At 40.6% G+C, this 18,396-nt stretch overlaps 2 protein-coding genes across 2 annotated transcripts; both read right to left on the minus strand.

Annotated features, from left to right (window-relative positions):
- Window positions 1-6,380: 6,380 nt before the first annotated feature.
- Window positions 6,381-9,365, minus strand: LOC306962246 (zona pellucida-like domain-containing protein 1; the record flags this gene model as incomplete). Its single annotated transcript, XM_079555337.1, has 10 exons — window positions 6,381-6,508; window positions 6,659-6,679; window positions 6,933-7,041; window positions 7,122-7,290; window positions 7,435-7,515; window positions 8,075-8,172; window positions 8,274-8,346; window positions 8,418-8,602; window positions 8,782-9,002; window positions 9,269-9,365. The coding sequence occupies 10 exons, from the start codon at window positions 9,363-9,365 to the stop codon at window positions 6,381-6,383; spliced, it is 1,182 nt and encodes a 393-aa protein (XP_079411463.1).
- A 3,009-nt stretch (window positions 9,366-12,374) lies between these two features.
- Window positions 12,375-16,639, minus strand: zpld1b (zona pellucida-like domain containing 1b; the record flags this gene model as incomplete). Its single annotated transcript, XM_079555456.1, has 10 exons — window positions 15,741-16,639; window positions 14,691-14,911; window positions 14,435-14,616; window positions 14,110-14,182; window positions 13,793-13,890; window positions 13,484-13,564; window positions 13,166-13,337; window positions 12,990-13,095; window positions 12,854-12,883; window positions 12,375-12,544 (listed from the first exon to the last, which is right to left on the minus strand). The coding sequence occupies exons 1-10, from the start codon at window positions 15,868-15,870 to the stop codon at window positions 12,375-12,377; spliced, it is 1,263 nt and encodes a 420-aa protein (XP_079411582.1). The 5' UTR covers window positions 15,871-16,639.
- Between the last annotated feature and the right edge of the window lie 1,757 nt (window positions 16,640-18,396).

The following is an 18,396-nucleotide window of genomic DNA, read 5'->3' on the forward strand; positions in this document are numbered from 1 at the left end:
CTGTTGGTAATTTTGGTCTATATTTGGTGCAATAATTATCATGAATGTTTCCAAAAACCTTTATTACTTACAGCTTGTTGTAAAATTTTATTTATATTCGTGATATTTTTCACAATTTAAAATAAATTAGCTCTGCAAAACCAGCAAGCACAACAAAATAACACTTACCTCTATGATTTGAATGTTATTTGTGTTAGAATAGTTACTATATTCCAGATCTTAAAGGAATAGGCCACCGTTTTTACATACTGAGATATGTTCTTACCTTAGCTTTGACGAGTTCTTTAGGACCTGTCTGATCTTCCCCCGTGCCTTCAATCACGTAAACACAGCGCAGACGGCGTTAGCATTTAGCCTCTCCCTCTCTCGACTATAGCTCCAAAACAGGTCAAGATAGAAGCTACCAAGCTCTTCCACATTTTCCCTATTTAAATATGGTTACGTGAAGTGTTACACTACAAAGTATAATTACTCAAAATTAAACAATGTGGATTTTCTAAGCAGATAAAAGGGGGAACTATATTGTAAGGCATAGTAATACCAGGAGTAGTTTGGCATCCGCACAGTAAAGTGAAGATTACTGCGCAGTAAAGTGAAGATTCCTGCGTGGATTTCGAACTACTCCTGGTATTATTACGCCTTACAATATAGTTCCCCCTTTTATCTGCTTAGAAAATCCACATTGTTTAATTTTGTGTAATTATACTTTGTAATGGAACACTTCACGTAACCATATTTAAATAGGGAAAACGTGGAAGAGCTTGGTAGCTTCTATCTTGACCTGTTTTGGAGCTATAGAGGAGAGAGGGAGAGGCTAAATGCTAACGCCGTCTGCGCTGTGTTTACGTGATTGAAGGCACGGGGGAAGACCAGACAGGTCCTATAGAACTCGTCAAAGCTAAGGTAAGAACATATCTCAGTATGTAATAACGGTGGCCTACTCCTTTAAGCATTTTAAGCAGAACTAAGTAACTCATGTCCCTTGAGGCCATAAGCACCACTGCAGGTGTCGTAGCATGTTGTGTTTTTGTATTCAGTAATTGTCCGTGAGAGTGAATACTACGCTGACAGAAAAGACAAAGGGAGAGAGGGATATTGTACATCCAATTACACAATGGAGATAATTTTTTTCACTTAAACTTGGCTGTAAATACTGCTAAAGTGGCACTAGCTCACAGTTAGCGTTGCCCGTTAGCCTGTTAGCTTCTTCTTCGTGACTCCATTAGTGTGCATTGCGCCTCTGACCGGGAGGCAGAGTTGCAATTGTGGTTTTCTGGCCAGAGACAGAAAACCACATCATCCCACACTTGTATTACCCCCAGAGGGACTATGAAGGATTTATTAAGGTAAACAAGTTACTTCGTTCTTCTTTAATAGTTTGCAAAAAGGTGATATGTTCGGAGCAGTTTTCTAATTATAATTTCATTGGGGTTAGTCTTTGTTTAACCATATGCTGGTCACGGTTTAGTCCCGGTTTGTACCTGACTCAACCCATTCTGTGATACCGTATCAATCTGTATACTGGAGGATTAAAGTGGTGCTTAGGTGGTACAAAGCAAATGACTTTCCCAGTTCAGGTCAAACGGCCCAGGCTCTTTTATCTTGTTGCGTCGCCAGTCTGTGCTGTCTAACATAAAAAGCCCCAAAATCCTTATCTTTGCCTCTGCCACCTGATTAAAACCACTGAACATGTTAGTAGGCTTTTAATTTGGCATCACTTTGACATTACACAGCGTTGCACAGTGGCCCCTGAGTCCTGCTTTTGTCATCCTCTTCCTCATTATCCGGCTCCCCGCTCACTCCGGCCCATTAGCATGACTCTGACAGACTTTATTGGAAGTCACCATATTCCAGGACTGCTCTGTTTACCAGCCCGCCCTACATTACAGCTGCTCCATCAATATTTTATGATTATGCTGTCTTCAAACCTTATGTATAGCCCACAGACAGATTCATATGCATATTAATTAGTGGGGAAAATGACAGGCAATTACTCTTTCAGCTGTCGGCAAAAACAGGAAAAATGCTGAAGCTGGTTGTAGAAAAAAGATGTGTCCTAAGATTGTTATTCTTGCACAAAATGATTCTCCACTGTGTGAGAATATGGCTTTAGAACATGACATTTTTATGAATTAATTGCAAAAGGTATCTACCTGAGTTGGAGTTATTAGACTGTATGGTGGTGTAAGTTTCAATGTGGCCACCGAAAAAGGAAAGAAGGTTGAGTTGAATCATTAGTCGAGACTTGTTGTTATGGTCCCTTTTGCTTTCAGAAATACCATGGTGGTTTTCAAACTGTGGCACATGTACCACTGGTGGTTTTTAGACTTCTTAATCTCCCCCACCTTTGTGTTTAAGTGTATAGTCTCCAGTTCAGCTTTACCCAAATCTACAAAAGTAATTTAAACAGATAATTTTCCTTGCGATGCTGCTGCATTTTTGTACATGTTCTTTTCATTGCTTTCTTTAATGCGCTTTGGTCACAATTTTGCCACATTTTCATCACTTTTTTGTCACTTTTCTGTTGCTCTTCTGTGACTATTCGTGTTTTTGTCACACTTTTTTCGTCACTTTTGCATTGCCTTTTTATCACGCCTTTGTCGCTCTTTTGTTGCATTTTCATCCTCGTTTTTGTCTCATTTTTTGTTATTTTGACACTTTTTTCAACAAGCCGGGTAAAGCCAAAAATACGTTTATATTTGTGAGTATTTGACCTTATAGTGACCCATATGAGTGGTCAGCATGGCGCCTTCACTTTCGATCACGGTGGTCTCTATGACACTCCAGGATCAATTGGTTTGTAGGTTTGCTGGGAAGGGGGTCCGTCAGCAATGAGAATCTCCCAAACAATTGATCCCGGAGCTTCCTAGAAACCACTGTGATGGAAAGTAAAGGCCACTCATACAGCCGCTGGGTCACTACAAAGTCAAATACGCACAAATATCAACATTTTGTTTTTTCATAAGCAGTTTCATAATGAACTTTAAAGCAGTAAGTAAGTAACATGTTTACCTTAATAAATCCTTTTCGTAGTCCCTCTGGGGGTAATGCAAGTGTTGATTGGGGTCGTTCATCTCCCCATGGTGTCTCTGGCTAGAAAACCACAATTGCAAGTTAGCTGCCTAAAGGTCAGAGCCACCAATACACACTAATAGAGTCACGAAGCTAACAGGCTAACGGGCAAAGCTAACTGTGGGCTAGCGCCACTTAAACCGTATTTACAGCCAACTTTGAGTGAAAAAAATTATCTCCATTGTGCAATTGGATGCACAATATCCCTCTCTCCCTTTGTCTTTGCTGTCAACGTAGTATTTACTCTCACGGACAATTAATGAGTAAAAAACTGCAACATGCGATGACGCGTATGGCCTCTAGGGGCATGAGTTACTTAGTACTGCTTTAAAGCAAAAACTTTATTGTAAAGTCTTTAAAAGATTGCACTTTTGCAGATTTTCAGTGAATTGTTATTATTATCAATTAACTGTGCTTTGATAAACTGATCGGTGCACGCTAATGCAGTATCAGGGAAATCAGTCCGTTGTGGCTTGGAAAATAAGGGGCCTCAAACATTTTTGCTCAAATATTTTTTCCTCGAAAGCTAGAAACTCTTGCTGTCCAAGTCATTTCACCTATTCCGTCTGAGTGCTGCCTGTTGTCTGACAGTTTGCCGAGTGTCTCTCCCTCAACAGGCTCATCATCCCCATTTGCCCTGAGCTGTTCTGTCTAATAATAATAAAATCCTTGAAACTTTCACGGAGCTAAAGACACAGTCATCCAAGTTCAGTTTTTGAGCCTTGGATTCACAATTCCAAGAGTTTTATCCACAAACAATATTGGTTTACCTCTTTTAAGTTACAGGACACGTAATCCATTGAGGTCAAAGGGATAAGTGACAATTCATTTGATTAAGAGCTCTGTCCCAAACAAAATAAAGGCAAATACCCAGATTCACAAGTATAGAGTTGGAGTAGAGTACTGGGCAAAATACTGCACTGTATTGGCATCAATGCGTCAAACTATTTAAATTCCTCGCTTCTTTTTCATTTCAAATTCCTTGTAGCTATTAACATTTTGGAGGGTAAAGCGGCTCAATGCTAAAGGTTAATGTTCACACTATTAGAGACGAAGCGGGAACGCGTTCATCCCTGTTGGTTTAATTAAATTACAGAGGAGTCATAAAAGCCACATTTAAATGGAACATATAGTTACTGTAAGGGCTAATGGAGCACTATATCTGCTATACCTACAGCTCAGCAGATTCATTCCTCTCATGCTTCAAAGTGGGGCATCACTGAGTTTGTCATGGCCTACTTAACAATATCGGAGGCAGTAATTAGACCATTTGTCAAGTCGGCGGATATGCAGCTTGTTCTGGTAACAAGATAACAAGGGGAAGACGACCGGCTGAGTCACATCACAGCATATTGATCCGTGAGCTTGACTGACCGCATGGCAAGTCTGCAGGTCTCACCAAAGCAATGTGTGGTGCATTCGAGGGAAAAGAAAACTGCACTTCTGTTATGTTTCTTCAGCGGTCGATGCAGCTATTGGATTTCTGACTCTACAGGCTTCATTAAATGTTGAAAGGTTTTATTGGTATGGGCACCGCTGGACAGGAAGCTATTAAAAATGTGATTATACACCCTCTAGTGGAAGTATAGTTAAAATGTGGACTGTATTCGTTTAGTTTGCATGTTACACATTTAGGAAAACAACTGCCTTATGAAACAAATAATCAATGACTCGGATTTACATTTCTATGTATTTCCTTTACCTTACTTTGCTTACAACAAAGCAATGGCAGGGTAGCTGTATCACACACCTAAAAACAGTGGCTCTCATGTGCAGGGACGAGAGGCATTCATGGGTCAGGGAATATTTCTTTCAACGTCTATCTTAGCATAGAAAACATTTGAGTTTGTTAAAATGACTGTTACTGAGTTGTTTTTATTACACTTTCAGCTTTATAGGTTTGTTTAACGCTTGTTCAACTCTGATTTGTAGGTAATATAAAGTACTGTTTGTTATGTAAAACAAATGTTATTCTTATTTTCGCAGCTCGTCATCCGAGGATTATGGTGGTCATGGCACCACACCCACTGAGAAACACTGTGTTAAAGTGCAATAACATGGAAACTATGGTCATTAAAGACCCTTTAATTCATTAGGAAAGTTGGCAATGAATCTTGTATAAACAGGAAACAGGACTCATAGTTTATAATACTAATCCTAACCTAATATGAAGACTGTAAATGACCAGGAAAGCAATATTTCTTGGCAATAAAACGGAAACATGGCTGCTAAATGCATTATCCCTTGTTAGCTGTGTATTATTATGCCATTTCCATCCAATTCCCATCATAGTGCTGTGATTCTAAGTAAATTACAACCCATCCGATTATTGCGGCTACTTTTTGACTGTGTCAATCATTTCGGCGATGCAATATTTAAAAAATAATAATCTTTATTCATTTACAATAAAAAAAAAGGGAATTAATCACATTTTCATACTTCCATACATCATTTTAAATGAGAAATCCTACAGTGTTTAATGAGCAACTGCATGCAACACAAACCATAAACCTCTTAACCCCCGCCATCACCAAATGCTCTCTCTCCGATTCAGCTTTAACCAAACCTAAAATGTTACAGCCTGTAGTCCAGAGTAACGCCTCATTTGAAAGCTAAGACCAACTAAACTGATGAAGAAGGATCTTTGTTTCCGCATTGTCATCATTTTTTAAAAATTGCTTTTTCATCACTTTTTTGTCCTGTTTTTGTCGCTGTTTTAACGCTTTGTTCAAGAATCTTTTAGATTTGGGTCAAGCCGAACTGGAGAAAATGTGCTCGGTTACATTGGGGGTTAAGAGGCGAAAATACTACAGTAAATGCTAGTGCAGGATTAAATAAAACGCGCAGGTTTAAATATCTCATTCAACAAAAACAAATTATACTTACTTAAATACCTTTTTACACGATCATGAACCTGTTCCATCTACAGTATCATTAGTTGTTATTATGCTTTCCTACACAGAACATGCAGTGACCTAAAATAATTACATGCACTGAAGTGAAAAACAAGTCGAGGTATATGGCTCGCATTTTTTATGATCAATACAATTTTTCTCAGTTCCCATTCATAAGTGCATAAATCTCCTATTTTTTGTTCCTGTTCCTTACAGCATAATTGAAGTCATCTTTTGTTAGACGCAATAGACTGTGAAGGCTTGAAAAGAAACATTAAGTGCTTGGATAAATGGGTTGCATGCGCACAGCAGAGTTTGAAAAGCAGCAAAGTAGAACATTCCGCGTTGCCTTTGACAAACCCATCATTGTTTTAACCTGCGCTAACCTCAGCTCATTTACATCACTCACTGCCGCTATCTTAGCTGCTTCCGGTACAAGGACACTGCTAATAATACGGCAGCCACACAGACGACAATAAGAAGTGCCACCGCAATCCCCAGACCCAGTGCAGCACTCTGGTTGTGGTGCTGGTCCTTGGTCCCTGTGTAAAGTGCATCAGACAAGAATATAGTCATGAGAAGATAGTTGACAAAAGCATTTTAAAATGAGGGAAAAAATTACACCCTTTCACTCATTTGATTTCTTATCCTGACACTTAGTTCATCAGTGAATCAACAGAAAGCAGGGTTACCTTCGTTCAGGGACGAGGTATCTGAAAAGCAAGGCAGGAAGAAATGTTAAATACATGTTTGTGCAAAAAAGATAAAAGATCTGAAGAAGACTCTGACGAAGCGTGATCAAATACACATTTTTGACATTTTCTGCAATGTGTGCGATTCTGTTCATGACTAAAGCTTAAAACCATTTGTCTGTTGTGTGGTTTCCGAGGTGAGTTAGCATGATAATTGTTTTGTGATCTTGTCCATAGTCCACGCTGTAGTAAGTAAGGAGATTTATGGACGTACGATCTTGAGACTTGGCTTTGATGGCCACTGTGAGCGTAGATGGCTGGCTGATGTTATCCTTGATCACACTTGATTTCACATCCCTCCTCCTTCGTTTTTGGTGACATTGCTGAGAAGAAAGCAGAAGCGTGTGAGCTGAGGATGGGCCTAGAGTTCACATTTGTGCTTGAGATGCAGGAGGTGGCCCACCCTAAAAAAGCTGCAGGTGGATCGGTCACACAAGCGGGTGATGCAGTGGAGATAGTAGGTGGAGACGGTCTCATTCTGCTGCTCGATGAAACGGAACGCCCTGAAGGAGAAGCGTGCCTTCTGGCTTTCCCCGTTCTCCAGCATCATGGTCAGCGGATGCACAGAGCACCTGTGTGAGTGGCCCATTTTAAACATGCAGGCACAATTTATGTGACAAAAGGTGCTTGCTTAGGGTTAGCTTATTCCAGGATTCACTTTTGGCTGTGGACTTGATGAACTTTCAGATAGATTGAGAAACAAACATGGGACTTACGGTACAAACAGGTTGAAGGAGGTGGAGTTGGCGGGCTTTGGGGACACAGAGACGTAGCACCGGTCCAGCAGCACAAAGTATCTGTGAAGATACAATGAGTTCCCCAGCACTGGGTAAGAGGCGTCAGGTCACAAAGGGAATTACTGACAGTCTGTCAATCTATAATACCATCAGTGGCCAGATATTCCAAATGAAAAACTGCAACAAAACGGCAATTGACTTTATTATCTCTTTCTGAATGGTTTGACTGTTGGATTGGCATGCACAAAGCGCACAGACAGCTGGGATGGTTTATTTGGACACATCATTTGTTTCAGAGAAATGCTAAATAATGGGGCTGTCCCAGGAACATCTGGTCACTCTGCCATGCTTTCAGTCCTGCCACAATGGCATTAGCTTGAAGACCTAATACTTGGTGTGGGCCTTTTTGACATGACTACTGCATTACTTAGCATGTTATTGTGATCGTAATTTAACTTTTGAATCTTTTGTGCCCAATCAATGTAATCCGAGACTGTGGATGGGAAGTAGCTGTAACGTAGCTATAATCTGATGCAATCTCTTTGAGCCGTGTCTATAAAATAATAATGAAACAGTTAACTTAAACATGAACAACAGGGTAAAGTGGTGAAGATCATACTGTTTTGTCAGATTGGTGGCCAACACCTGCACGTAGATGGGTGTCCTCAGCTCAATGCCCTGGGGTGGCATGATGAGAGGAAAGGTGTATTTATCATCCTATAGAGAGAAAAGCGAGTTAGAAGTTTTTCTTATTAGGTGTGGTCTCAAGTTTCAGGCAGCGGAAATGATACACAGTATATTGCGTGGTACAGTGGCACCTTGTACAGGTCCATGCTGAGCGTACTGACGAAACTCCCATTGTTGTCATTTAAAACAATGGAGGATGATGACCTGGAGGAAGGAGATTAGGCATAAACCTGATGGCATCAGGACAGCATCACAAATCACAAATGTAAACTTACACATCCACACGTGTGTTGTTGATGAGGTACTCCAGTGGGTATGCACAGGAGTAGAAATACTTGAGCTCTGCATTGTAAGTGACGGTCCCAATAGTGGGGTCATGTGAGCGAACGACCCCACTGATGTTAACAGTCTGGATGTTAGAGAAGTCTGAGAAGACTCCTGTCCCTGCGGCACTGGTTGTCTGTGGAGTCATAGAAAGTATAGGAGTTTTGAAGATGTGTTTGGAATAATGAATACTATTTTGTTTCATGCAACAGGAAGCAGTGATAAAATAAGATTTCATTCATGAGTTAGACCATTCAGCGGTTCTTTGTTGCAATTGTTTTAAAAAAGAACACCAGGCCTTTTCCTTTTCCTCACCATAAAGTTGCTCCCGCAGGCGCTGCCCTCTTTGATTGGAAACCTGAATTTGGTCACAGGGGGGGACACTGTGGTGTCCAGTGTGCTCGAACAGGCCTGATCGCCCATGACGTGGTTCAGGATCAGTAAGCTCTCGTTGTAGCCAGTGTAAATGACTGGGCAAATCTCAATTGCCAGTTCAATGTAAGTTGTACCACAGACCACAGTGATATCAGTATATGCTAAAACAAACAAACAAACAAACAAACAAACAAACAAACAAACAAACAAACAAACAAACAAACAAACAAACAAACAAACAAACAAACAAACAAACAAACAAACAAACAAACAGTTTAAATTTCAGCTGTGCATGTAATTAATTGCACAATGGACAAAAAAAGAAAGTTAACTTATTGTCTCAGATATAACTGTTCACTACTACTCTGCACCTCGGCTATGCAACATGTACATATGTAAACATATCATTTAGATGTAAGGCTCTTACCTGGCCGTCTGGCCTCTGTTCCACAGTTGTTGAGAATGAGGGCCGTTTGGCCCACAGTACAGAAGGAAGCAAGTATAAGCAAGATGAATAAAGCCATCACACAGCTCTGCCCTCAAAAACTCTACAGCTACAGCAAACAGACATCAGTTACTACAGTCCAGAGCAGGTGTACTTCCAATGTTTAATCCAGCAGTGGATGTGCAGGGCTGTCTTAGACCTTACCTCCTCTGTGTCTTTTCAGGTTTTAGATCATGGAGCTGAGGACTCTTTGATTTATACACCTGCTGTGTGGTCTCAACCTGCTGCAGGATTGGGTGGAAACAAGGTCAATACCACTTTGGTGGAGCTGCTTCAGTTTGCTTTAACAATTCACTTTTGTGGTTGAGGTGCTATGGTCTCTTCCCTGGGCCAAAAGATGAAACCAAACACACTCATCTTCAAAGCATGTGCCTTAACAACATCCACACCTCTTTGTTACTTGTTGTGAAATGTAGCCCCTTTACCTTTATATGGAAACCTAATAAAGGAAGGTATGTGTGCTCTTACTTACTGGGGACCTCAAGAGGGCTCTTTTTTAGAACTGTTGACTGACAACTGGATGACCCGTCATTTGAGAAATAACTTAAAAGATCTTGTTATTGGGTAATTTTCACTGACAGCAGTGTAGTGAATGGTCACTGCTCAGAAATTCTTTCCCTCTGTAAAGAATCAGTGTTTTACATGTACAGTGAGGTGTGACAGACAACTGAAACCTTATTCTGTCAGCTAAGCCACCTGGGAAGGGGAATTCTCATTAGGGCCGAGGTGTTTCTTTCATTCTTTTGTTTAATGAGTGAAACCACTACTTTGAACATGCTGTTATAGTAATCGTATGACGCAAGACGCACCAAGACCAACCAGGTGCCCTTGAACTCTGCACATTGGTCAATAACTGCTGCTTCTCATTGGCCATTTCCAAGGGAAAACAATGGATTTAGTTTCTTGAAAATACTATTACTGGCCCCAGCAATACATATCATTCATTTTCTAGTACTGAAATAATCATTCAAAACAGCACATCTATGTTCAAAATAAAGTGACACATTTCTGTCCCCTTTCACCCACAGATTTTGAAAGAGTTATGTAGAGGAGTAAGTCAAAATCATGTGTCTAAGTAAGATAACAATGTGGTAGCACAAGTTTATAAAATAAAAAAATGAGAGCAAAAAGGGGGCATCTTTTTTATTCAGCTTATCAGTGGTTATAGCTGGCACAAAATGTCTGTAGAAATCGGGGATTAGAGAGATAAGAGTAACGCCACAGGTCAGAAAATATCCTGAGCTGGACACCCGAGAAGCACACACATTATGTAGGGCATGGACAGGGTAAATCAATGTGGTGAATCTGTAAGATTAATGCGGCATTTATCAAAGGGGTCCAGGCACAGACTGGGGAGCCCATTCTCCCAGAGATTGCACTCTTACAAAACTATGACATTTTCTACCAAAGAAGCCAGTTTTCAGCCAAGAGAGGGTTTTCTTTTTTTAATGACACGAATTGATCAACATTCCCCTGATAAGAATACTATCTTGTTTGCAGCCGATTGTCTGTGTGGTAGAACACTTCTGTTTTTCGCTCCCCCTTTTACCCTGTGCTGTCCTGTCACATAACACCTATATGGACCAAAAATCCTTACAACAAAGAATGCTGTCTTGGAAATGTTCAGTTTCAGTGATGAAGCTATAATAAATAGGTAAGTCTAAGTCAAGAAATCTGATAGAAAACCAGAAGAAAACCAGATTTTAATTCCTTCGACACTAATGTAATATGTAAATCCCTGTCATGTTGTGTGGACACTTCAGCAGGTGCAGAGTTGGCATTGTGAGGAAAGTGTAATAAAATCCTCGACATACACAGGAAGGAGATGTCACATCAGCGCGGGAGCTCTTTGAGTGTGAGCCAAAATGTGCTCCTGTCCCACACAGATCCAGTCACAACTGTCTCAGGACACTCTCCATGCCCAACATGATGCATGTGTAATCACCAACCACAAGTTCACTTACATACATTTACTCTGCGCTCTCTAAATATTTGCTATCGAACAATCTATTTCTACATTTCTAAAAAGTTTATTTTTGTACTTCTTCCATCTCAGAACCATGTCACTCTGTCTACTATTAAGTACAGTGTGACCCAAATTAACCTAAATATATATTTTTCCACATCTCCTGTCTATATTATCTTATTAAACATCATCAGCATTTTTTTATTTTTGGGATGATGATAGCTATTTTTCAGTTTAAATATAAAGTAGCTGTCATCTCCCTGTAATAGAGTGAGGGAAGAAAGCAGCATTAGGATTAACTGACTTGTCCACTATTAAAACTATTAAAGCCTGTTCTGTCAGTGAATCTTTAAGAGGCAAAGTCTGTACAAAAGTAATGATAGCTATTATAAGCCTGAAAAAAACTTAATTGCCGGCCTCCGATCCAGCCCATATTAGGTTTATTTGAACACTCTAACAAATGCTACTGTGGCTCCGGTGGCTACCGCTAACATCCACAGTAGCTCAGTTCTCTCACTGAGGAGGCTTTGCCTAAAAAGCGAAATGTTACAGAGAACTTGTGTTACCTTTGCAGTGCTTCCATTACGAGTCAAAACTCATTTAGAAACGAGTCCAGCAGCTGTGATTGGAAGCTACAGTACATTTTTCTTTACACATAATAAGTAGTCATGTGCTCCGGGTGTGAGTGAGGCCTTTCAGAATAATACAATAGAACTGGGAAGGTCCGACTCCTCCTCTGTTTTTTTGCACTAGTTGCATCTGCTGTTTTGTTTTATACATTAGGACATTCGCCAACTCTGTATATTTATATTTTGCAAACTATACCCATAATAAATGATTAAACCTATGTGTAAACTCTGACAAAAGCAATAGAAATCATTCTGATTTTGTTTAGCAGCAAGATAATGTAGCATTTAAAAGAGAAACATGGTTAACATAGGATTTCTTACTGCAGTTCAAGATGAGTTATTTGGGACATGTATATACATGAATAAATAGACAAAAACGGTACACGGCCTTGTCGTAGTAAACATTTATTTTAAGGCCTCATGAGCCACTTGTTCATTTAAAGCTGGGGTTTAAAGCACCTGAGGATGAGCCAGGAGGGAGGCGGGGCTTCTGCAAGAGGCGGATCGAAAACAGGAAGAAGCCCAAACTGGCTCCGCCCAGAACAACCACACCTGAGATGAGGGCACTGGTCAGAGGGTTCAGAGGCAGGCCGCTAGTAGAAGCTACAGAGCAAAACAAAGTGCTATAGAAGTGACCACAATCTGCATTACATACACATAAACACACTCAACAATCTGTTTGGTTAGACCTTGTGATTGTGGCAATATTGTGATGCAGCAAATGGGCGACTTTCAGTTTTTCCTGCAGGTTGACACTTGAACTCTCCAGGAGCAGAGTGACAAATGAAAAGATTTAATTTTGTATTTTTTTTTACAGTTTTGTGAACAGCTAACAACAAAGTAAGTCTGTTGCTTGTTAATGTGTCCAAAAGGGTTCTGTGTACTAAGTTATGTTAAGTTATGTTAACTTACCCAGTTGTGAACTGTTAGCAGGAGTTTCATCTAGAAAAAATATGACATATTATATAACATTCATTCCTATGGTTAGGGCATGATTATGGTGAAGCTTGTGACGAGAGCTGTTATGTGATGCTGTAAGGGTCCACACCTGTTCGGGTGATGATGGGTCCAGCTGTGAGGACTGTGTTTCCGGAAGTAGGCCCCGGGTAGATCTGAATATGCTCCCCATCTCGCCGGCGCCGCTTTCCGCAGATCTGCTCACACAGTTACTCCGTGTTGAAAATGCAACACCCAACTTATTAAAACCAGACCAAAAGAACTTACTGGAATTAGTGTGAGGCAGTCGTCTGATCTGCACAACTTGGTGACACAGTGGAGAAACACCGTGGACATCCTCTGGTGTCTGTGCTTGACAAACCTGAAGACCTCGAAGGAAAAGCGCCCTACCTGACTTTTCCCATTCTCAAATATTGTCGTCTGCGGGTCTTTGTAGCACCTGCGTGAACATGAACGAGATTACACGGGACTGACTGAATAATGGTTAAAGTATGAGGTTAAATGGACAAATTCTGAACAGGTAATGGGTCCCTTTGTGGACTATCATAGCTGCACATCTTCAAAGAAAGAAAAGGGCCAGACTACCCGAAGAAAAGGTCGTAGCGCAACTCGTCATTTGGATTCCCTGAGGGGGTGGTGTAACAGTAGTCCATGAAGACGTTCCACCTGCAATAATGACAGAATTGTGAGATCGGATGAAGGATATGCCTCTCACTGCAGATGGGAAAATGCCACTCTGTTTTTTTTTCTGCTGCGCACTGGCGCCCAGCTCTAATAACATAATAACTCAAGACTAAATGTGGAGAAGTGCACTTACAGAGCTCGTTAGGAGTTTGCAAAAATTGTCTTTAAACTTGTCTGAAATGCGTGGTGGCCTGTACAAAAAAGTTTTACCTTCGGTCTAGATTTGTGGCTTTAACAGCAGCAAAGACTCTGGTTTTCAAAGCCAGTCCAGTCATGGGGATAGACAGAGTGTGGCTGTATGTTGTGTCCTGAAACGCCCCACAAAAAAATGATGTTATTTATTGCTATTGCACTTAATTCAAATGTTTTTTTGAAAGACATTTACCAAAATTGGATTTGGGATTTTGTTTAGTCTTGTGCATTTAAATCATCGTTAAAGTGTTTGCTCACAGTTAACAGATTCAATTATGAGTAGCTCCTGCATTTAGTCATTTTCAATCAAATAAGCAAAAACAACTTATACTCACATTGTACAGAATCATGTTCAGTGTGCTCACGAATGTGCCGTTGCTATCCTTTACAGCCACTGTTGCAGAGGAGCTGTAAAAGAAACGCATTTTCCAATATTGTTTATTTGCATTGAGTGAGGTTATTATCAAGTGTAAATTTCATTGGAGGAAAAAACAAAATCAATATTTTTCAGTCAGTTAATGAATGTTTTGTCGAGATGTGAAAAGAAACGTCTCATTAGACACAATCAACAAAGCCATTATGATTATGAAATTAGTTTACAGTCTCAATATTCAAGTGTCTCGCTGAACAGTAAAGGTAAATATTTTATAATTGACTTACGAGGCCAACTGTGAGTTATTGACCAGGTATTCCAGTGGGTAGCTGCAGCTAAATTTATACATCAAACCAGGCAGGTAGCTTATTATAGTTGGCGGATCTGGTGTGTCGATGAACCCAGAGACATGCCCAATTTGCACAAGGGACATGTTCCCGTATGCGTTCACCCCATAGGCGGTGGAGACCTGTTTGGAGATACATCTTAATGTGCCCTGAAAGTCAATAAAAATGATGCATCCACTCATTGTTGTGTCTTTACCACCAGGTTATTGCCGCAGGCCTCCAACGTGCTCAGACTGATGCTGAACAGGAGTGTGGTGGGCAGTGTGTTGTTGTTAATGAAGCCTCTACAGTGGCCATCGTTGTGGTGACCGTTAAGGGCCAGCTCGGCATCGATGTAGCCCGAATACAGCACAGGACAGAAGTTGATCTTTAAGGTAATTGTTTGGACCCCACAGTACACGTCAATGTCCCCCTCTCCTGTCAAACAAATATGGAAAGTTGAACAGTTCAAATAATTCAACGCTTTTATGCTTTAGAAGATTGTTGCGAAATAAAATGTATTGACAAATTGTTCATGTCGTTCAATTATTACGAATGATGCTAAGAAATTTGAACAGAGCCTGCAATGTCTGCAATGTAGTGGTGATAATAACACACATAGCTCCCAGTTCTTTATGAATGCTTTGATAATAACAAATGAAGTAATTACAACTAAAACGATTGACTTTTGGTGGCACTACATCAGTAGTCACGACTCCCACATTGTGACCTTGATCAAGACACTCCTGGCTGGTCAATAGTACCCACTAAGAACAAAATAAACAAAGGAAGTGGTGTTGGTCATATTGAGAGAGTTCCCTGTATATATCTGCTGGTCTGTGCTTGATAGTTTTGAGGATACTATGCCTCCATTTGTTTGCCCAAGGCAGCTATTACCATTAACATCTGAGTTATAGCACCTTCGCTTTCTATAAACTTCCCTTGATAGAATTGTGTCAAGTAAATTTCAGCTTATAGTTTAATCAATGGATTAACAAAAGTAAAATTAGATACAAATATTCCACTTAGCGCTAAAAATAGTTTTACTGCTGAGGAAAATGCCAACTTGAAATGTTTGCAGTTAAAACCAACCATATGGACATGCAACTAAGGATCCAACAATTGCTATCTCCCCCGGCAGAAATGACAAATGCCTATGCATTCTGCTGCTGCACAATGTGCTAAGCAAGACCATTTTTGCTGGTTATATACTATCTTCTATCTTCAACAGCTCAAGGCATAAGGATGTTATCACATTGCTTCTCACCCGGGAATCTGCTATGGAAGTTGGCGTCACAGTTGTATCCGCTGAACTGCGTGGAGACGGAGGCTGCGTTGCTCATCAGCACCAAGATAAAGTACATACGTGTCATTTCTTCACCTCTGCACACTGCCATCTTCACAAGGTCAGCATCGCATTAACCACATTCCTCAGGTACAACGTTCGAACAGCACTTATCTTCAAATGTGATGTGCAAAAACAATAGTCCCCTATTCCAGATGCTTCCTCCACTACGGCTGTCTGTGACCTCTATCAAAGTACCTTTCTGGTCCCTGTTGTCCTTCTCTTTCCAACTTCCGTTGCCCTGTGTTGCTTCACTAACAAATGTTGGCCCCATGATCATCTCACTCCCCTCTTTCAACGGCTTTTTTCTGTTGCTCTTTACCTGACTGGCTGACAATAACTGGCTGAAACCCCCCTATATTCAAGCTTGGGACAGGCCTAAATTTCTGCATGCCCAATCGTCCGATCAGCCTTATGAATATCCATTCTGTTCACAAAGATGAGAGCGATAGAGGGACCCATTATCCCCAAAACGTTCAACAAAACCTGCTCTGGTGCCACACATGGGAAACTCCATCACAAGTGAATGGTTTGGACAAATCTTTTGACGGCGCCCAGAAACCTGAGTGCTGTCCTCTGGGTTCTCACAGGTTTTCCCCTCAGCGCAATCCGTCTGTCTGGGACTCAGTGGGGGGCTCGGCCGGGAATTAAGCTGTCATCGACCGAAGCTGTGGCCCACATTCACATCAACATAAAAGTCAACTCACGGTCTGGTGCAGGGCTTTATGGAGCTAATTGTGATGCACAAGGCAGCACCTGGAGTAAAGGCATTCAACGCTGGTATACACTGCACGGTTTGTTTAGCTCTGCAGAAAGCAAAAGTGGAGACCTTGCTTGTTTTTAGAGTTAACAATGTCTTAAGATGACTTTTTCACCCATGTTGAACTTTACAACGCAGGGGGATCTTTCTTCTGGGTTTGACTTTGTGTTTAATGGTACTTACCTGAGCTACAATGCCTGAGTTTGAACCTAGTTGTTCAGATGTGATTGTGGCCAGAACATGCTTGGTAGAGAGCTGTCTATCTGTGTATGACATTAGCATTAGTGTCCACTGTTCAGGGGGTCCCCCACCTACAACCCATGATTGGTGGCATTGACATGTATTATTGGTGATTCTTGAAGCGCAATATGAAGAAGATTAAGAATACAGTCAACTCTTAAGTGCTTATGAAGCAAAGCAAATGCTACCAGATGAATAAATCAATGCTGCTGGACACATCCTGATGTTAATGCCTTTGCGATTCATTCAAATCTCTTGTAAAGCGCCAAAAACGTGTCACTGCCCACTTTGCCATCCTGTGGAAAACCATGGATAGGCAGAAATTTGGATCAATCTTGAAGTGTCGGCCATCTATATCAGGCAATGTCCAGTCATGATTTACGGGACCTACTGTATAAGATCTGTATGCTTCTTTGTAGGTTTACAACGGTGTTTCTGCACAAGGCAAATTGTGTGGCGACCCTGAATCATTTGCAAGTACTTTTCATACCGAGGGGGGTAAAACAACAACAACCAAACATCATCAGACAAATATAGATTTGATTTGCATTCACAAAACTATTCTCCATCACCTTTCCGGCACATTCTTATATTGAAACAAGACACTGTGTATTGTGATTACACATTTTATTATATCACATGAAAACACAGTATGATCAAAGCAGAGTTTTTGACCATTTTCCAAATTCCCAACATGATCTTTTCAGATCACATATCCAGGACAAAGCTTCTTTTATATTGGCACGTCACACAAGGTCAGCCATTATTGTACATCAAGTCATAATAAACCTACTGTATATTCACTGGATACAGTAGCTTAACATCATGGAGCTTTCTAGGCATGACCCTGTCAGACCAAAGCCATTCAATGTACAGAATCATCTAAAAAAAAAAATTCCAGCTGAGAATGTTTTGACTTCTTTGCTACATACTGATTTTATATTATGCACACTGACACATAATCGCTTTTTATGGCTTGACATCAATGACAGCTATCTAGTTTCCATTCCATATTCTATTTCTAAGACTAATGTCATTCATGTTGAGTCACACATCTCTTGTGCGTCACACTTTTTGACTCATCCTGTTCCCGCCGCCTCACGTGTCCATGTCCCTTTTAGATCCAGGCTGAGGACGTGCAGCGTGTGCGCAGAGGAGAGGTGCTACTGGGATGAGGTAGGGCTGAAATCAAATCTCAAGGTGCGTCCAAGAGGACAGGCACCATTCATAACAAACGGGATCAAATAGCCTTAAAACCCCTGATATGAATATGAATAGTGAAGCCATTACCGTGACTGATTTTATAAATCCCACCCAGCACATGACCTGTTTTCAGAACATTTTAATATAGTGTGCATACTTTTGCTTTCTCATTGAAATAAATATATATGGTTGTAGAAAATGTTTTGACACGTTTTTAAATAAAAAAAAAAAAAAAAAACACAAAGAAATGTATAAATGTACAAAAGTATATGGCAGAGTCAAAATGTAAGTTTTTTGTTTTTTTAATGCAGCACAACATGCTTTAGAAGTGGGAATAAGCAACACCCAGCCCTGGAGTCAGTGACCAACCCTATT

This window comes from Gobius niger, assembly GCF_951799975.1.
Source record: "Gobius niger genome assembly, chromosome: 1".
In the NCBI taxonomy this organism is placed as follows: domain Eukaryota; kingdom Metazoa; phylum Chordata; class Actinopteri; order Gobiiformes; family Gobiidae; genus Gobius; species Gobius niger.